The 22,062-nt window shown below is 44.0% G+C and overlaps 1 protein-coding gene across 6 annotated transcripts in view; it reads left to right on the forward strand.

Annotated features, from left to right (window-relative positions):
• Positions 1–17,805: 17,805 nt before the first annotated feature.
• The window catches only part of tp63 (tumor protein p63), a 46,686-nt gene continuing 42,429 nt past the window's right edge, over positions 17,806–22,062 (forward strand). For all 6 annotated transcript variants that reach the window (XM_027007718.3, XM_027007720.3, XM_027007719.3 and 3 more), the window contains exon 1: positions 17,806–18,061. In XM_027007718.3, the coding sequence (XP_026863519.1) occupies positions 18,009–18,061 (53 nt within the window). In that variant the 5' untranslated portion in view covers positions 17,806–18,008. The remainder of the gene's footprint in view (positions 18,062–22,062) is intronic.

Genomic DNA, 22,062 nt, shown 5'->3' on the forward strand with positions numbered 1-22,062 from the left:
CATGTGTGATTCCTTGGCAGATGCAGGGAATGAAACAGTTTCTCAGCTTCTACAGAACAACCAGCTTCAAATGAATCACGTTTCTCTTCCAGCAAGTTTTCACTTTTAAAATATGAATTAGAACGGATACATTTTTATAAATCTTGACTATTTTGCTTGGTAGCACATGGCTCAGATATTAAAAAAAAAAAAAAAGCTATGATTTTTCCCAGTATTTCAGTCCGTGTGTGTGTGTGTGTGTGTGTGTGTGTGAGTGTGAAAGCGGTGCTCTCCTGGCTCAGCGGGTGAAAAGGATCCTGACTGAAGGTATGTTCACCATACGCCTGGCCTGCTGCATGTTGTGTTAAGCTCCTGTTTATCTGATTATGTTATGGACTCCACACAATGGTGCCCTGTTAATGTGCACTGCTACCAGATTTCAGGCCAGACACCCTGCAAATGTGTGCATTCCTCCCATTCAGCTGCCTCCCACGGCATCGGTTTACATGCATGTGGCCTACTCTACCTGCCACACACACCCAAACTGAAAGCCCTGCTGCTTTGGTGTAGCGTCTGTAGTGTAGTCGTAAGCGTCATCACTCCGTCTAGCAACCACTGTAATGTTTCTTTCTTTCCTGTGTTTATTAGGATATTGCCAGATATCCTGCATATCCAAATGTAGTGATGAGCAGACAATCAGCAGAGACTACAGGGATGGTTCTAGGGCGGCTCTCGTAGGGTTCAGATGCCAGCCCTGGCTTATATTTACTAACCCTTTAGTAGGCTGATATACTGACAAACTGCCACCTTGTTACGAGTGCTTACATCTCGACCCGGTCTGAACATATGTGACCTACCTCGTCTACCATCTCTCTCGTAGTAAGTAAGGTGCATTGTCTGGTATTGTTCTCTCCTCTAATGCATTTCATTTAACAAATTGCCAGTTGTTAGAGCCAGGGGAGCCTAAACTGTGCAGATCTGTGATTCTACAGGACTGGGGCAGAGAAAGAGGCTGGTTGAAATCTCCTTAGCAACCCTTCACCAGAAGCACAGCTTCGTTGTTTTATCTGCTTCATAAACTTTGGTGTAAAAAGTAGGATAAAGGGCCTTTTATTTTGTATGTGTCACAGTTCCCTAAGGGTTTATGCAGCTCTGGCTAGAGCAGGGAGGCATCTCATAATCCAGGATCAGGAATGGCAGCGCTCTGCAGGCAGTGAGGTGCGTGTTTGCTGTTGAGCTCCAACTCATAGAGGCGCTTTTGCGCAGAAGAAGCTGGGCGACCTGCCAGCCAGTGGGACGAACAGTGATCAGGTGCTGTGGTGGTCCGTGGTTGGGATCTTTGCGTCTTATGTCCTGCTAGCTTTCACTGGCAGTTGTCTGTTAGCCTTTTCCACTAAAAGATCCCTTTAACTGCACAGTTTGTTGTCTTTCGCTCCCCCATGTCCCATACAGAGAGCTGTTAGCCAAACAGGGAGGACTGGATGCCTTCAGGATGGGAACACATGACCATGGCACTCTGAGGATGGGTTTAAAAATGTTATCCTGCGGTGGACAGTTTCGCTCTTGCTTTGCGTGAATGGGAACTCACTTCTTTCACCACGGCCAGGCTCTGATTCATGTTCTTCCTTCTCATGGCCTTTGTCAGCAGGCTTGTGCCGTCTCTGTAATTGCACTGTTGTGATTTTTTTGGACGTTTCAATGGAAGCAACAGGAATTGTTCTGTTTCGGTTGTCGGGTAGAGCCAAGGATGAGCAGCTCGAGTGTAACCCCAAGGCACTACTACAGATGTGCTTCACCATTATGAAGAGCTTGTTGCTATCCAGCTTAAGAAATTAGGCATCCAACACTAGCATCATCTATGGATGGCAATTTATATTCAACTAACTTTCAGTATCTTTAACACAGATAAAGACTTCAACATGGTAGTTTAATGGTCACAGGCATTTTCTGGAAATTCTCTGCATGGTTTATAAAACTTCTCTCTGAATAGTTCAGGTTGTTCCAGACTAACATGAATTTTAATTATTTAACTCTTAGATTTTTTTTCCTCCCTTAATAAATACATTTTATCTCTAGAAAACCAGTTGTTCTGACATATATTGTATTTTATATTACTAAGATTGATAATTTTATCTTAAAGCCAATACCACATTTAAACATTTCTTTTACTTGTTTATACACTTGCTTAGAAAATCCACATGTACTGGATGTACCTTCTACATGTGGACATCCAAAAGCAATGCACCGGTTGGTTCGCACACGTTAAACCTCTTAGCCTCCGTGGTAATGCCTGAACGGATACGTGGGGTGTTACTTCCTGGGCGAGATTCAGCGCTGCGGTGTTCGATTAATCATCCTGAGGACCCATACCAAAAGTGCTTCTCCCCGCATTCCTCTCTGAGACAGTAAAACACCGCCTAAGGTTACAAATTGCTACCTCTAGCCCCTCCTACGGCCAATCATTTAAACTCAAATACCATTGCAGGTTGACTGATTTTTTTTTTTTTACCTTCTTCCTCTCCTTCTCTATTACTCTCTCTCTCTCTTTCTCCCTTTTTTTCCAAGCTGCTTAGGAGGTGGGTTAAGACGACCTGGCACGCAGAAGGGTGGCTTCTGACATCATTCTTTCCTCTACATTTTTCTTTTTACAGATTAGTTGATTGTTTACTGGATCAGCTTACCAGAAAAATGCAGCTATTGTTTGTTCTTTGCCCTCTCGTTCATCTTTTCATCTGCATCACTAATAACAAGTATCTTATTGGTTTCTCCAGTTTCTGTTCCTGTTCATTTGTGGTATTCTCAGTGGCAGATGTGGTATTATCAAAGGTATACCTGGTATTCTCAGTGGTAGATGTGGTCATTTTAATGTTAGATGTGGTATTCTCATTAGTAGATGTGGTATTCTCAGTGGTAGATGTGGTATTATCAAAGGTATACCTGGTATTCTCAGTGGTAGATGTGGTCATTTTAATGTTAGATGTGGTATTCTCATTAGTAGATGTGGTATTCTCAGTGGTAGATGTGGTCATTTTAATGTTAGATGTGGTATTCTCAGTGGTAGATGTGGTCATTTTAATGTTAGATGTGGTATTCTCAGTGGTAGATGTGGTCATTTTTATGTTAGATGTGGTATTCTTAATAGTAGAAGTGGTATTCTCAATGTTACATGTGTTACTCTCATTAGTGGATGTGGTATTCTCAATGGCAGTTGTGGTATTCAAAGTTGAACACACATTCAAATTTCTTTCAGTTCTTGGGTCCTGGACAAATGCGGGCCATGTCTGACTATCCTGTCGCTTGCAGACATCCTGTCTCACCTCTTAAGCTTTAGTGGAAGGGGAAATTGCGTCTCTCCAGACAGGCGCTTTGCCGAGTTTGTTGTGATCCGAAGTGAAGGCTCCTCATCGCCCTGGAGAGGAATTTGACTGGCATGGTGGGACATGGGTGGAGGGGCTTTGAGAAAAGTCTCAGAACGCCCATGACCCCAGTGACCCGACGAACACCAGAGCTGCGCAGCATGCCTGGGGCGAGTAACCCTAGACCCAGCGCAGGGGCCGCCCGCCAGCCCTGCATGGCGCACGGCCCCTGCCTCTTCGGAGCCCTGGCTGGAGACAGCGTGCTGAAGTGCTGGAGGGAAGGCTCCATGGTACGTAGACCCAGCAAAGAATCACACACCGCGGGCCACTCTGCGGTTTTGTCGGTCATTGGATCAGTTTAACAACTGAGCATACCTCCAACAATCCTGCCTGCCAAAGGCTGAAGTGGGCCTGACTCCTAACGCCAGCCATACAGGAAGGGTCAAGGGGACAATGTTCGGGGAAGGGGGGTAGGGTCAGAGGTTCGAATATGGACTCGTCCTTGGGTCGGCCCTGTGCCACGCTGTCCCTTCAGCATCTCCTGGTGTAACTTGTTCATTCAGTAAACATGGTGCACCTGTTGGCAGAATGCAGGTTGCCAGCTAGACTTGCCCAGTGCCATTTATTACCCCTAATGACCCCTCCCACAGACACCTCTCCTTTTCTTTGCCTTTCAACTCTTTCCATCTGTCAGTCATGCAGCCGTGTGTAAGGAACCAACTCTGTGTGTGTGGTGCGATATTTTGTTTTTCTTTACTCCTCGTTGGCAGAATCTGCCCCAGCTGTCGGTGTTGTGTCTGGAGTGTGGTGCTGAACTTGGAAAGCTGCAGGACTCCTGGACAGGGCACAAGCCTGCCAAGCTTCCCAGCTATGCAGAATGCAGCGGCGAGAGAGAACACACCCTGGATTCTGCTGGAGGAAAACAATAGCTATGGCGAAAATGTGGTCACCGTGAAATGGTAGCCATGTTTTATTTTCTTTAGGGTTTTTTGGGGGGTTTTTTTTTTAAGAGCAAGTTCTTTTGATTGATCTCAGAAGAATGACGGGCCTTTTTTCAGTATCTTCGTTATGGTCCCATAGCAACTGCTCCTTTGTTTTGAAGATAATAACCCAAAAGAAAAAAAAAAAAGCAAGCAAGTTTACTAAGGTGGAAAAAACATCCATTTCACTGTGTGAAAGGATGATAGAAATCTGTAAACTTGTAAACTGGCAGTAGTTACCACAGATGAGTGCAGGCGATAAGGCATACTCAACTAGCAACACAGCTGTCTTAGCTTAGACCAATGTTTACAACAACGAAATTACACTGAGAAGCCAGCAGGCAGAAGTGTGTTCACATATGCTACATCCAGCAAACTCAAAAATAGTTTATCTAACCCTTGCCGTGTGCATTTCCTCCTCCAAAGACCTTTTTTACTTGAATGAACCAAGTAAATAAAGTGTTTTTTTATCTACTGGGTGCCAGGTGGGTTTAGGAACAGGAATTTTATTTGTGTGGTTTATTTTGTCACGGAGAGAATTTTTCCCGTTATTACAACAAGGAAGTAATATGGGGAACAGCAGCTGTGAAATGAACTGAAACAGTTCCGTCTCATTTTGCTTTGCTGAAATCTTCCTGTAATCCATACTAGGAATAGGAGATAACCGATCGCATGAATCATGGGAGGCTTGCGTAACCTGTCGATTAAGGTGGGGGTCGAAAACGGGAAAAGAGCAAAAAAGAAAAAAAAACACCTTGGTTAGATAAAGATCTCCTCTAAGCTTGAGAGGTGTTTGTTATTTGTCAGAACTGTAGCTGTGTTCTGCAGAAATCATTCTCATCTATAACATTAAGGCAAATATGGGTGTTTGCACTTCCTTTCCTCATGCACGCTCCCACACTCACTCCCAGACACCCTTTTTCTTGAGAGCTAAATCATGCAAGGAGTCTAGTTTTATCTGCAGTCCCATTTATAGCCTTACTATTGCTATGATTACAGAAAAGCACTTACCATTTTAATGTCCATCTTCAACAACACGTTCGAAAAGTTCCATATTTCACTTGTTTTACTTATCAAATCTTTTTATATGGACATGGGATTTTTGTGTGTGTGCTTTGTGATTAGGGAATTGGAAGGGGGTTAATAATAAAAACAAAAAAGAGACAGAAACCCTGCCGGGCTGCAGTAGCTGGGGGGTGGCGTGGGTTGGGAGGCAGGCCTGATGACAGGCGGCTTTAGGGGGCCTATCAGAAAGACTAAGAGCAGATGCTTCTCAGGGGCCCTTCTTAAGCCCTAGAGGTGTGTTCAGTTCACGCTCCCTCCATCCCTCCTGTTACTCCCAGCCATCTCCCTTCCTCCACCCAACCCCCCCCCCCCCCCCTTCGCAAGTGTAATACAAGCCTTGGAAATGCACCCACCAAAAAAACCCCTACATGCCGGGCTGCTTGGAGTGCCTGGGATTCTGCAACTAACAAGCAGATTGCAATGGAAACACATTCCGGAGCATTCCGGAGTGATCTCGAACATTTTTGCAGATGTACTGTGGGGTAAATATAGAGGCCGTGTATCTCTCGCTTCCATAAATACGTTTAATTTATGACTGTCGTTCCGCGCCTCGCACCTGCACATATGCGGGGCATCTTTGCAACTTTTAACCATGTCAGGTGCCCCAGTCACTTTTCATGCTTGTGTTTGTTTGCCAACAGGGGGCGATGCATACCTTTATCCGAAGCAATGTAATGCAATCCTGTGCAATGCAATCCTGCAGCAGGTTCTGTTTAGTCAGCAAGAAGCTGACAAGCTCTCTGCCCTCAAGTATTTAAACAAGCAGTTACTCTCTTTCACTTTGTCACTTATTCCTGACACTAATACACTACTCCCTTCTTCTGGAGAAGCTCACCATTCAAGAATGTTCTCTTTGCTCCCCTGGAAATGAGAGCAAAACCCAATCTCTCATCTCCCTGCTTCCTTCACCACCTACGACACGGCTGTCTGCGAGCGCAGCCGCAGCGTGCGCACAAAAGAAAACAAATCAATGTGACCCATAAGTGATGGTAATAAAACCTAACGGCTAAGGGCAGCTATTCGGCGTTGAGTGCCCTCGGCGCAAGCAGCGGCTGTCCCTGCGCTCCAAGGGCCCCGAGGGGCTCGGCCCTCTCCTGACAAGTGGAACAGTTTATGAACGAGGTCAGCCTGAGTGTGAGCTGGAGGAACGCCGGAGTGCGCGCCCGCCACACCCCGACGGCCCTGCGTTCACCTCCTCCAGCCCTCCAGCCTCTCCCGGCTTGACCTCTGCAAGTGTAGCGAGGGTCTGGGAGGTCGTTGCTTACGATGGCCCTCGCTCGCTTTCCCTGCAAGCCATGTCTGCCCAACACAACACATGTATCCCCCTGCTCTCCCTCCCCCATAACCACTCTCTCTCTCCCTCTCGCTGCGCCCTGACCTCGTCAACCCGGCACATACCAGAGTGCTCCGCCCCCTCCTCTGGTCCTTCTCTTTCCATACCCTGCCTTTTTGGTCGCCCCCTTTCTGCCACTGTGTCCCTGGCAACCCTTTGCCAATCACGCAAATATACCCTCCTCGAAATGGCCGGCATGTCACCCACAGATGTCCGCAAGGGAGACGTCAGGGGACAGGCAACAGCTGTGGGCTTATGGTTTCACCAGATGTCAGTCGGGTGCTGACCCGTACTTGGGTGCTGACCCGCAGTCGGGTGCTAACACCCAGGTGGACGGGAGCCACTCGACTGCCCTCCCTCCTCGCCCCAGACAGGCTTTACTCGGGGCACTCTGTAAGTATTTTTTCAGCACAATCGGGGGCAACAAGGCAGGAGTGCAAGGTGAGGTTCATCAGGCGGGGGACATATTGCAACACACATTGAGACATCGCAAACTGGGAGGATAGACAGTAGTCTCATCGTTAGCATGAATGGCCTTGGTGGTGCAGAGAGAATGAAGAATCACATCTGTAAGCGGTGGGGGTGGGCGATTATTGTCGGCTCTTGTCACTCAGCAAGAGACCTGCCACCTAGTGGAGGACTGTGGTACTAGGTGACCAGGGTTTGGCCAAGAGGGCCAGAATGATTGTGGCAGGCTCGTTTGCCAGCAGGGTTTTAGCAGAGGTTTTGAAGACTGGCAGAAACATAGGTAGCAGTGACAGCGAACTAGCTCACTGCAGGCTTTCGGACTTGAACATAAGATGCTAAGTTCATCGAGAAATCAAAATCAATCTCCTTAGGACATGAATGTCCCCAATTTAGGGGGAGAACAAAAAAAGCACCACTACGAAACTAACTGAACTATCTGAACTTGAACTTGATTTGAACTGACCCACATTAAAACCGGAACCTTAAAACAGACAGATTCAGAGCAAAGGTTTAGACCTCTGACAGAGAAGCCCATTTATGTGTCCTGCTTTCTTGCCGGTGCTCGGCCGGTCCTGGCGCTTTTAAGACGACTCTGCCGAGTGTGACAAGGCCTGCTGAAATGCAGACGTGCTTGATTGACAGCTTGTTTTTCTCTCGCGGCGAGGAGCACAATGGCAGGCGGGACGGTTGCTGCACGCCGCACCGATCGCCGTGGGGGCCACCGTACGATGACACGTGAGGTCCCCTCCCGTCTGCCCGGATCTCATCGCCTGCTCTCTCTCTCCCCTTCTCACAGCAGCCGCAGTGCAACCAGGCGCGGGGAGCGTGCACTGCTCCCACACACACACACACACACACACACACACACACACTGTGCTGGCTGCGTACGCCTATCACTTTACACCCAACGTGAAGCACTGCCAGTGCTCTAGAGCAATCACTCTGGAATTGCCAACCAGGTTAGATTAGATCTTGACATGTAGTTAGAGAACAGTTATGTTTTATTAAATCCAGGGCCAAGTTCTATTCATGCAAGTCTATGTTTGCGGGTGTTTTGTGTTGTTGCTACAGCCGGCTGGTGCATAATCAGCGGACTGTGCCTGGGTGCGTGTGCATGATGCTTGTGGTCAGTGCGCGTGGCCCTTTTCTCCCAGAGATAGCAGGAGAGTTCTGGCAGAGTGCACCTTCAGGGTTGATGGCCCTTTCTGTCGTAGTCAATGCTGGGAGGACCAACTTTTGCACGAATGAGGACTCTTGTTTAGACTGTTGCGTCACGGCATTTTATTTCTTGACCCAGTGCCTGGATCATGATGCACGGAGAACCACTTAGTTTCCAAAGTAACTGAACAATACAGCTGATGGTGTAAGGAGATTTCATAAAAGCATGAATGTATTTGCATTCAGTGCATTCAACTCAACCATTTCTTCAGTCATTCCTGAGTCACACAAGGCATTTTTATAGGCATTTATCTCTCTCTCTCTCTCTCTCTCTCTCTCTCTCTCTCTCTCTCTCTCTATATATATATATATATATATATATATATATATATATATATATATATATATATATATATATATATATATATATACACACACAAACACACACACACACACACACACACACATTTTTGAAGAGATTGTCTGACACTCCTATGTGTAAGTAATCTGTTTTCTGACTTGGTTGTCATATCACCTACTTTCAACCTGCACTGTAGTCACTGGAATTCCCTCTTCTTAAATAACACCCTCTCTTTTGGACCATCGTTGTAATGGCTCTGAGCCACTATTGCAGGGTTTCTGTGGCATCTAGCTGCATATACACTTAGGGGGCTCAGCTAGTCGCTGGGATAGCAGTTTTCTTCTTTGGAATCGACCCCACAGACATCCAGCACAGACACTGCTGCTGACTAAGAAAGAGAGACCAGCGAAGATCCACAGTCTTAGAAGACCGTGCAAATCTGTTCTGCTGCTCAAACTACACACTTTCATAAGGTTTTCATAAAATACACCTAATGCACGAATTTTCACACACATTTCACATGTGTAAGAATTAGTGCATTAGGTGCATTTTAACAAAACCTTTCTCTCTCTCACACACACACACTCACTCAACGCACGTGCACACGCTGCTTTCTCTTTCTCTTTCTCTCTCATACGTGTGCGCACGCATACTCATCTCTCTCACTTCCCTCCATTTCTTGCTTGCTTGACTTGATTACGTTCTCGTTTCTGGCAGTCCAGTAAACATCAGAAAATGCAGATGCTTCCTTGTGCTCGTGAGCAGTGGGACTCTGGCACCAGTCAAATCAAAACTGGCTTGCAACAGACCCACTGTGTACCGCCTCGGAGACCAACCCCGGGGCCGCAGATCCTACCCCGGATGGTGCAGGTGAGTGCAGGATCTGAAGATGGAGGAGGTGCAGGTTCACGTTTTGGGTGCTATCGGCCTCTGATTTGTCCTCTGAGCCTTGAGGGTGGAAGCCCCAGGACAGGATGTCCTCCATGATGCCCTGTTCACTGGGCCTCATGTTCACAGCTCAAATTATGAACCATGTGGCCCATTTGGTAACATTCTGTATGACAATACAGTATTTTGAATTTCAATCAGAATTAGAATGAATTTTGCCTGAACCCAGTGAGGAAGCCTACAATACAATGTACAGTGATAATATGGTGGATGTTATTAGCATGACTGTATTGCTTAATTGTTTTGTTTTTTTAATAGTGGAGAGTTAGTTTACCTGTTTGTGTTGCTTGAGCTTTGATGTAGGATAAAAAAAGTAAGTAAAATGCCCAACACAAATTCCCTGTAGAATTAAATGGGCGTTGAGTCTCAGTGATGTTGAACTTATTTATAATGTTCTTCAGATAGTCTTTTTAAGTCTTTCTCCTCCAATAAGGCATTCTTTGAGCATCAGGCTCTGAAACACACATGTGCGCACACACACACACACACACAGACACACACACACACACACACACGCGCGCGCACACACACACACACACAGGTGTGTACTCTACACACACAAAGAAATTCGCACATGCTATGACATTCACATCGTGCAGTATCCTTTGACGACGTGCAGCGTAGGCAGTGGTCTGCCTTTCGCAGCAGAGTTGCATTTGACATTTTTGGCAAGCCAGTGACTGACCACAGACTGCCACTCAGTCCATACTTACACTTTATTATTATTGCTGCTGTCATCAGTTCCACAGTGATGCATGGAAACAAGTCAATCTCATAACTTTATACTCTCCTCACTGCCAACCGTAGTATGTGGCCTACACACTCCAGGTAGTTCTGAGCACAGATAATGAGGAAATATACCATGTGGTCCCCAACATGAAATTCAGAAAGAGTCACACAGTCCTGTTTGTCTTATTAAGCAGCAGCCAGTCATATCTTGCTCTTCTTACTGCACAGGAGCTAATGTAATGTTGCTCGGTAGTGCCAGTGGTCACGGGTGATGTTTACACTCCTCTAGCATAAGAGCCCGTCTTCTCACCGGCACTGTGAAGGGCTCCAATCACAGATCTAGCGATGTCATTGTGACATGCCATACCAAGAAGCTCGTACTGGTGACATCAGACAAAAAAACTCTACGGAACAAAACGAATTCCATTTCGTTAACTGTTTCAACTAGTTGGAGAGGAAGAGAGCAGAATGGGAGCACTTTAATTACATTATGCAACTATGATTTCATAGCTTTTCCTGTATTGCTATTTGACCATTTTATTTTGGCAATGCACCCCTGTCTGCCTTATCTCATAACCTAGTACAGGGCTGTATGATATGGGCCTGCAAAGTTACTGAGCTGGCCATGGGGGAAATAAGAATAAGAAATATCTGGGTGCAAAGTGTGATGGTCTGGTGTGTAGCAGATATGTTAATGGGACTGTTTGTATCATAGAGTCTGCTGGAAGCTAGGCTCTACTAAGCCCAATAGAAGTGCTTACCAAGTGAAACAGGCCATGTTACTGAGCCATGGTGTAAATACAGTAGCTGACGTGTCTATATTACTCTGAACTCTGAATTCATCGTACCCCATTTAGAAGTCGGCCCCTGTTCAAAGAAACGCACCTGGCTCTGTTTGCCCGAGCAAACTCCATCTGTAAATGGAGCTGGCAAATGTGAGGAACAAGGCCCTGCTCTTTTGGATGAAGGAGAGGTTATGCGAGAAGGTTTTCAGTACGGCAAGAATCGACGCCCACACCAAGAATGTGTCGAAAGCATAAAACAAGACATCATTCTCACAACTTGCCTCACATCGTTTGGAAGCCCACACACCAACTCTACCTTCACCCCTGACTCCTTCCACACACACACATTTCGCCAGCAGCTGGCTATGCTGATTGACAGGTGACGTTATATGCTAGGAACCTGGCCCACACGACACACACTACGCACACATGCATTTATACATACGCCACACCACTTCCCCAGATCATTTTTCATTTACTGTCGTATCTGGAAATTTCATTCGCTGTCGTGTCTGGAAATTTCTTAATCCAAACTAATTGCGTTTACAAGTGACATGGCTTTTACTTCTCTCATGCCAGTAGAGCCGGCTGAGAATCAATGGAAGTAAAGGAATTATTAACACTGCTGCATTCTGTTGTCTTAACTATGTCCGAAATGTAAAGTGCAAAGAGACAATGGACTCTTGAGGTAATCCTCACAGTGGCTGACCTACCAGCTGCACATGTATTTCTGTGAAAACATGCCATAATTGCAGCCATCATGCTAAATGACAAATAATATTTACCTAATACGACCTTTGAGGGCATAGTTTAAAATTTGTGAAACATTCTGAATGTAAATAGGGACCTAAATTAATAACACAAATTAATTTTCATCATTTGCGTAACATTTTACAATTTTCAAACTCAGTACTTGAAGAATAGATTCAGTGTTCTTTGACCCATTGCAAACATGATTTTGTAGATAGCTTTAGTAGTATGAAACTTAGTAAATCCTTGTATCTTCTTCTTAGGCTTTCACACATTCTAATAGGGCAATTTTTTCTTTTGTTTTTTTTCAAAACTGATAAATCTCCTTTTTTCAAAAATGGGAAACTCATAGTATAGATATGCTTATCTTAAGATGTCCCAAAAATGCTGCAAACCATGCTTTCTCTCAGGTCTTATTGACTTTTAGCATTTAGCATTTTTGAAAATCCATTTGCTTGACTACATCCATGCCAGAAGTAGAACGCTGTGTTCAAATGTGACACTGCTTTTTTTTATTCAGAACAAGTTCTTGAATAAACAGAAAATACAAAAGAAAAACATGACACTGTGAGAAAAGCAGATTCAGACGGCTTCAACAATCGTCCTACTGAACTGTGTTTAAGCTCACGAAGGATCTACAGAACAGTGTAAATAAATACTCAAGCTATTGGGAAACACGTATTTTAATATGGCCTGGACTGAACAACAGCGCATCAGTGCTTTATTTCAACTATCAAAGACTCATAAGCTTCTTGTGATATCACAGACAGATGTCTTTTAAAAAAAAGACTGCTTTGATTAATTACCACAACAATTTGTTCCTGAATTGAGAATTCCTTATTGGCCTCTGTGGCCCTCAGCAAGCTTGGCTTCAAGCATCAGTTCATATCATCTCACCATGTTTTATTTTTAAAACCTATCCAGTGACAAAGGGCACCTCAGACCCTCTCTTAGATTACGCGGGGATAGGAGCTGGTTCACGGACATGGGATAAAATATCGTCGAGATGCCACTGAACATCATAATGTGCTACGCATACATCCACTTTAACAGGTCGAGGGGGCCGACCAATCACACTTGTCACTCCGTTGCCTGGATACGGCTCTCCCGGTTGCTAAACACCAGGCCTTAAGTTTTACATCATGGGCTATTTTTCTGAAAGTTAGAATATCAAAGATAGGGTTACCTCACAGAAGTGCTGAGCTTGAGACACCTGCTCAGATGTGTACGGGAGCTGTTAAAATAAGTGTCTCTTCACACTCTATACTGTACTCTCCCAGTGAGGCTGTTCTGCTGTCCTCCATTCCTGCTACACAATCATACGCCTATGATTCGCCTTTATGATCAAACAATGAGCCGTTGTAATCAAATGTGACATTTTAACGCCACGATTAAGCTGTCGATGTTGAAGCCCTTGACCTTTGCTTTGAACGCTGGGTAACAGAAGAGCGACGTGTTAATTAAGTCTGTAAAATTTAAAACTGTTTATCCAGACAGTATGCACAAAATGTTCGACCCAGCTAAATCTAGAAAACGACTAAACAAACCACAAACAGTGCTATATTGCCAAGAGTTAGAGAGAGATTACTCTAAAACTGCTTCTCAGTAACTGATAGGTTGTGGTTTTTTGGGTTAATTGTATAGTGAAAGCATTATGTGTGAGGCAATGAGTGACTGTTTGTTGGCATGTATAAATCCAGAGGTAATTTACTGTTATGACTGTTCACCGGCTTTCTATTTAATGCAAAGAAGTTTCTGCACATATACATATATATACATATATATACATATATATACATATGTATATAAACAATAACTATTCGAGACAGAACAGCTAGAACTCCATCGGTTCATTTTCACTTTCCATTCCCTCACCACGGAACAGGAGAAATGTGCGTTGCTAAATTTTAGAATAAAATGCACTAGAACATAACTGAATACAAAAATTTCCAATTTCCAGTTTCCCTGGTTTGTTTGTTTTTTTGTTATCTAATGAATGCAAATATATAATATAAATATCAAAAATATAAAGCAACATTTATATGTATATATGTATAAAATTACAATTAAATAAAATGCATATGCATAAAATTATATTTAAATAAAATGCATATGCATAAAAATACATTACACAAATGTATGAAAGTAACCTTATTACACGTTAAAATAAAGTACACATTAAATGAATATTAATCTGCATGATACACAGTAAAGCGCATGAATACGGAGTGTTCTATATCTTATATAGCATTCGCAAATAAAAGGCTTTCATTTGTTTGTTTGTTTCAACAGCAGCCTGTTTAGTCTGTGGAATAACAGCTATGACCAGAGTGACTAATATGATTCAGCAGTCATTCACAAAACCAGTTCATCCTTTTTGACAAGTCAGATGACACAAAGCACAGTCACAAAAAAAAAATAGAACACAAACAAATCTGGTTCCCACCAAAAGTTGTCCTACAGGATTATCCAAAATCTGGCATTTCGTTTTTTTATTGGTCGCCGTAGGCAATGTGAAATTTTCCCATGAATTTGTGTTAGGTGGAGAAGTCACCGTGACAAAAGTGAATTGAGGAGAGAAAAGTGTGAATCACGTCGTGGGAAAATATGCACCACTGTGCCTGGATTGTTTATCCCCTCAAAAAAGGTGCAGTCGCAGGTTCATCCAACCTTCAAATGGCAGTGTTACAAAGGAGGAAGACTCCTCCTTACACTTTCTCAGTACTATAGCAAAGTCAACCTTCTGCATTTCTGCAGTTTGATCTGGTTGATAACTACCCTGTTTGTGTTGAAGCATCACTCATTATTTTTAGCAGCAGGCATGAGTTATTGATTGGGAAATTTGATAATACATATAATATTGTTTTTGACATCCTCTTAGATTTAACACCCCTTTTAACATGGTGATTCAGTAACTTGTTATACCGTGTACCTATATATACTCTGACAGCAGAATTGATTATCGCCTGAACACATGATGCTACAACGAGCATGTCATATCTAAAGAGTGAAGTATTTCAATCTCCACTTTACCAGGAATTTCCTCTCCTCGTGTTTAACTAGTTTGGCCCCTGTAAACAATGGTGAGTTGCTAGGCAGTTCTGGAGTTGTCTGAGGGCTATGAAGGGCTCCATGAATTATCGCCTCTCAAGCACTGCAGTGGACTGTGGGCTCTCTGACTCATCCAGACACCCCCCGCCCCAATTACTCACAGACTAGAATACAGACACACTCATATGACCCCTCATAGGACTGAAGAGTAGCATCCTTTTGCATATCCCATTATTGTGTCCTCTTGACCCTGTGTTGTGAAGCAGGCCAGTGTCAAGCACTCCACCATCACCTGCCCCTCTGACAACTGCTTGGTGGCCTCCTGTACGTAATCCAAAGACTGTCATAGTGAATGGTGCACAGGAAGACACGGGCATCAAGATGAATTAGGGAAGACGATGTGTTTAAGGCCGCATGTGCTGCGCTCACTGATTCTGGCCACAAGGGTCTGCTGAGCGGGGCTGATTCAATTACAGGAGAATACAAGCTTAACGCTGCGGCTCAGGGCCCGAGCGCTCGCTGATCCTCACCATGCAGGGATAACGAGCGCATTAGAGCTGCGGGCACGAACGCAGGCTGAAGCTTGCAGCGGGCACACTGATGTGACCGCCAGCCCGCTGAACAAGGGCATGCATCTCGGATGAAGTAATAGCGAATGGGTGACTGGCATCCAGTGCCTGCCTGCTGAGAACTGTTAACGGCGCAGTGAGGTAAAGGGGTTTCGTGTATCGCCAGGGATATCGGCCATAATCGCTCCTGGTTTGCGTCAGTGGTCTGAAGGGAGCTTGTCCTTGCACATGAAGGACAGCCACGTAAGGCCTCATCCGCAGGCTAAAGGAGGTGGAGATGGAGATGGAGAAATCAGAGGTGGAGATGGATGCAGGCAGAGAAATCAGAGGTGGAGATGCAGATGGATGAATCAGAGGTGGAGATGCAGGAGGTCTTTCTGTCAAGGTTCAACGCACGTGCATGCACGTCCTCAACATTAACGTCTTGGAACACAGCTGCTTTGTCACCTGAATGAACTAAACGCCTACTTGACTTACATAAGTTCCATCCATAAAGGTGGCATATTACATTTAATGTTGCATGCATATATAACAGCTCTTTCTTAGTTTCACTTGATTTACGTAGTTGTGTAGGTAAATCTGAAACATTCAGCAACTCCCAAGAGAAGGCCACTGGGAATATCCTTACAGTGATCCATACAATGATTACATTCTAACCACAGCTGAAATAGTTAAGAATTAATTGTATATTAGTTCCATGCATCTTCAGTGGAAACAAACTGCACTATTACAGTTGTTTTCAGTGCTTGTAGTCACTTCCTTTCAGTGGGGCTTTTCCTATCCATGTGTCACGTCAGTTCGATTTTTAGCACTGTTCCCTGAAAGTCTCTAAAGTGTGTGTTTTGCCATTGTTGCGGATGGAAGAAAATCTTCCACGTTCTAAGAGTGGGGCTTAGGGCATAGCACGATTCAGCACAGCAGAGCCTGCTGTTTGAGTTGAACTGCATTCAGGAATGGCATTTCCAGCATGAGGACACACAATTTGCAGATGTTAGTAGGGCCATCTATCTGCCTGGGTGTGGACGATGGTGGGAGGGTGAGAGGGCTTCGCACTAAAATAGCTCTCCGCTGCCTTGGCAAGAGGGGGTCAAGCTGAGGCAAAGTGGATGGTTGGTGGCCACTGCTGGTTGGTTCCTCGTGGGGGGATTTTTTTCCACGTCACTTTCCCTCTGAATAGGCTATTAAAAAGACAGCCGGTCTGCAGTCTGAGCTCACTGCGTTGGTATACTATGCTGACATCATCAAGACCTCCAGGTGCATTGTGGGTGGTGTGGCCATTGAGGGGAGAGGGCGCTAGAGTGACTGTCTGCTTCTGAAAGGTACAACCGTCCTGCATGATGGCTCATGTTGCCTGGATACTCAGCATCTATTTATTATCTTTTCACCCCTGCGACCTAGTTCTTTAATTTAGCCCTCTGATTCATCCGCTGTTCCTTCCACAAAAAATGCAAAACGCATCTACATTTTCCGCCACCACTGGACAGTAAAGCAAGACAGCATCAGAGAGGGTCAGAGACAGAGAGGCATACTGAGTTTATGTCTGTGTTCATATATATGGGTTTAGAGCTTAATTTCTATATGGCCCTTTTATTAGAGGCTATTGAAAAACATCGTGCTAATGTAGAAGTATCTTTCCATGTTGTCCCTCCAGAAGATCTATGCAACATAGAAAGAAGAAAGTGGCACATAAAGACAAAGTAGGGAACCTTTAAATTTGGAAAACTCAGCACAATATACTTGTTCATTGGGAAGTGCAAGGTCGTGTGCCTGATGAGTACTATAGGCGGAAGTGTATGTCAGCGACGAAAGGAAAGAGGCAGGTGAATGAAGCTAAGCTTTTAGCACTGGAATTTAGCCCTACTGACAGATCAGGAAAGCATCTTAGGCACTGAAGACCATTTGACATGATTTTTTCCCACCTTGCCAGTTCAGGATGGTGCTTTAGGAACTAGAGTGATGCAACTGTAAATACTTGGCTGACAGCTCTGGGGTCTGCGGAAAGAAATTTCAGGCAGCAAATGGGTACTGGAATGAGCTTTTCAGTACAGTACTTTGAGAGCCATCACTAGGGACACGGTCCAGGAATGGAGTGGGTGGGGGACATTTGGGTTGGGGGGAGGTGTGGGGGGGTGACGGTTGTTGCTTAATATCCTAGCAACTGAGCGAGTACGATACCCTGTCCAGTTGTTGTCAGGGATTGGTCAGCATGCTGAAATTGACGCCGCCCCTCCGCTTGTGGTACGTAGAAAGAATAACCCAAAATCAAAACATCCTCCACACTTGAGTCACTCCTGTGCACTTGATCTACCTGCACTTTAATCTGTCTGAAGTTACCTTTTATTGTTAATGTTTTCTCGTCTTTTTATTCGTTTCTAATATTTACAGTAGATCTGACCTCTTCCTTCGCCTTGTTAGATGTGCCTGTGCCATTGGCTGATAGTTTTAAAGTCCCTGGAGAAGACCACACTCTGGCAGTATGACATCGCCCTATGCTGCTGTCCAGTTCTACCCAGAGCACACCTTTCAACGGTAAGACAAGACCTGTGTTTCTCTGCAACTTCTCTGTCACTTCTGCTCGAGGCCGACTGCTAGGTCTGAGTCATTGAGCTTAGCGACGCTTGCACGTTTCGAGAATTCTGATGACTCAGAAGACACGGTTATTTTTGCAGCTATTTCGTTCAGTAGCAGAACTAAGACAGACTGGTAACCCCTGTAGGCCGTTGCTCACAGGGCTATTAATATTTGGTCCTTTTTTGTATCTTCACTTGCGCTATGGAAACAACTGCACTGGATTGCCTCACCAATCCATCCAAAACTTGTGCAACTCCATATCTTGCTGTTCTAGGTTCATTTCCAGTTTTGTTCCATGCGTTATACAGAAGGCATGATTATCTAACCTGAGACTGTTGGGCCACATCTGAAGATGAAAACAGTTGTATGTACCCTCCCCCCTCTCCCACACGCCCAGCTGCTGCTAGGCTCTGATATTTATAGGCGCGTGTTCTTATGGTAACAATGCAAGTGTATGGGAGTGTCCAGGGTTTAGGGTAGTCAGACTAGACACTTGAAACCCTGAACATGCAGGGCTGCTTGCTATTCAAACAGGACGGTACAATTTGCTGCAGAGCTGAACGGACCTCCTGGTACAGCTGTTCTACTGGCCAGTGATGTCCAGAGCTGAAGGAGACCTGAAGTATCACTGTCATATCTGCATCTTACCATTAAAAATGTTCATGAGTAAATTATTTTCAGGATAATTTAAAAAAAAAATGAAATCAAACGTTAGCTTCAATTCCCTTTTTACCCTTATAGAAACAACACTTTGTATGTCATAGCCACTGAAATAGCTAACAGTTTTTAATTATATCAGTATTAATTTAAACTTTAGCATGAAGCAAAATGTGAGTGGAATAAACATTGCTGCTGCCCGAGTTAGTTTTCTCACATTCCAGACAAAACTACTTCCAACAGTGAACAACAGGTTACGATCTGCAATTCTGTAACCAGAAATGAGTGTTTGATGAACGTTTAATGCGAGCCTACTTACTCCTATGCGCTGTTCTGAGCCCCATGATACTGACACAGGTGCGTTCTCCACTGTGTGTTTACTCTACTGAGAGTATGTGACCCTTTTCACAGGTGTATATACCTGCAGTTGGTGTTTTAGCATTTAGTCCAATTGCCATCGTTAGGCTTATCTCCTCCTTGAAAACAGAGAAAACAACAGACACACGAGCTGATCTGAGTCTTAGCAAATTTCCTCAAAATAAAATAAAGCATACCACTGCCATTAAATGGCATGCTTTGCCTTCTAATTATTTTAGATTTATATCCTGTCAAATAAATGTGTCTAGTTCCTAGTAATTGAGTGCGTTGAATATAGTCTTATTATTAATTTTTAATTGAATATGTTTTAGATATATAGTGCAGATAGCAAATTGCTTCCTTCTGAATTTAACATGAAACGTTAAACGTAAACTTCTCTGAGCCCAAACTCAGAGAAAAAAAAAAAAAAAAAAAAAAAATATATATATATATATATATATATATATATATATATATATATATATATATATATATATATATATATATATAATATTAGATTGTTTTAATACTTATTAGCAATATGATCAATTATTGTTACTTATTTTATTTATATTTGTAACCAGAAATTATTTGGAATCTTTTTTAATTAAATAGTTAACATGCTTTTTAGCTCCTATGAAAAATATAAGACTTCTAGCTTTGAGAAAAAGGCTACACTTTCCCTGTTGGGCTTCTTTACCCTGCATTGATGGATGAACACCATATATTATGAGTAAAGCACCATGACCGACTCAGTGAACGTCAGCAATCGCCTGAAATCATTCAGACGCTTTTACAATGAAAGCACGCGACAGCGGTGAGGAGAAACCTCGAAGGCTACTCTCCCTTTGTCTGCGCCTTCATGTCTGTCCTGAAGCCACTGTTCTGCACAGTGGAAAAGGTGTGTGTGTGGGGGGGGGGGGGGGGTTGATCTCTTTGAACAGCGGCTGCCTTTTGATTAATGAAGACACTGGAGAAGGCCTCCACAAACACCCCCCCCATACCCCCACCCCATCAGCAAGGCTCTGTTTGTTTTGATTGCATTTTCATCGCTGGATGTGCCCGACCTGTCAGGAAACAATAGGCAGACCTGTTTAGCTGCGACCTTTAACCCCGTCCCGTCTGCGAGAGACCCGGTGTGCATTTAAGTGGACAGGGTGCACCTTCCCCCTTAGGCAGAATACATAACTCCCTCAGAAACCAGACACCCAGCCGCCCACAGCCCCACGCTAGCTCTCACTAGAGATAAAACCCACCACACAGCAGAGCAAGGCAGAAAATAACCACAATGAAAAAATAGAGGAGATGACTATTGTCTCCAAGGAGGTTTTAAAGCCTTTTTCTAAGTGATAGTCCAATTCAAACAGAACTGAAGCAGAAAGTTTTTAAAGAGCATTGAAGGACTCTCTTCAAACATTTCTCAGCCAAACTTTGATCTCTCTCGTGCGGAGAGGAGAGAAGAGGAGGTAATGGCCTAAGCCAAGGATGAGATGTAATTTGAGACGACGACTGTGGTGGCAGTCCCAAAGGAGGCAAATTCACTGGAAACCGTAGTTTGTCCTAATGTGTGACAGTGCAAGAACAACATACTGCCCAGGAGCAGCCATTTACGCTAATGCATTATCACTCACAGACAGCTGCAGTCAGATCACTGGGAGGTTACAGCTGCTGCACCTGTTTTGATAGAATTATAAGGTCTTATCAAAACCATTTGATCCAGCTGTCAGCTTTTACACTGGCTTTTGGTGTGTATACATGACATACACTATAACTGCAGCAGCTATCTGTGGACCATAGTGAGCCTGACCATAAAGGTCTGTCATTTCTGCACTTGTAAATCACACTGCTTTGACACACGGATTGCATGAAGAAGGCTGGGATGTTTCTGTGTGTGGGTTCTGTACCTTTTTGTGGGACCATGATGTCGCTCTTGGCCGACACTCCTTGTCAGCTGGACTGCGTTTCTGGCCATTTCCCAGCGCATTATGGGGATAATATGATGGGCTCTGTCCTCTCTCCTCCTCCTCCTCCTCCTACTGTCGGACCTTTGCATCCTCCCACGCCTTTGATTGGTCCCTCTTTTCCATCCAGGGTTGAGGATGATGATATCATGACACAGGGCTGTTCAGTCAAGCTCTCAGATCTCCAACAGCAAATCTTAAATATATGTGACCTGAGAGAGTAGCTACTCAGCACCTGCTACAGGCCTATATAATCTTCATGCTCTCACTGCCCTGAAATGTTGACAATATTAAATTCAATTATATATAAGTGAGAGACACCCAATGCCTATGCCATTTAATAGACATTACATCCTATGACATATAAGTATCATTTCATTTTGTGGCACAGGGAACCATAGTAAGTGGCAGAGCTGATTCAGAGTACAAATGAAGGGCTAATCAGGAGAATTTCGGTGCACTATAAATGAAACACCAGCCTTCTTGAGTATAAACACTGCTTAAGTTGCTTAAACCTGTTTATACACTATGATTTGGTTGTTCACTAATGTAAAAGAGTGACAACATTTTACATTTACGGCATTTAGCAGACGCTCTTATCCAGAGCGACTTACAAAAGTGCTTTGTCATTTATTCATAGAATATATCCTAGTACAGTAGGTTAGAGTCCAAGATACCAATGAACTAGAATACTGTTGAAATACAAGGATTAATGCTGATACCTAGAAGTACAAAATACATAAGATCTATCTTAAACAATGATAAGTTCAATAACAATAAGTGCTAGAGTTTGTTAAACAATATAAACAATACTCTACAATAAGTACTAATTTAGTCAGTGAATATGGGAGCAGAGTCAGTTGTCCTTTAAATATTCTGCAAACAGATGGGTCTTCAGTCTGCATTTGAAGACTGCAAGGGACTCTGCTGTCCAGACAGCAAGTGGGAGTTCATTCCACCATCTTGGAGCCAGGACAGAAAATA

The sequence above is a fragment of the Electrophorus electricus genome, chromosome 7 (genome assembly GCF_041902795.1).
Source record: "Electrophorus electricus isolate QZ-2024a chromosome 7, ASM4190279v1, whole genome shotgun sequence".
Lineage (NCBI taxonomy): Eukaryota > Metazoa > Chordata > Actinopteri > Gymnotiformes > Gymnotidae > Electrophorus > Electrophorus electricus.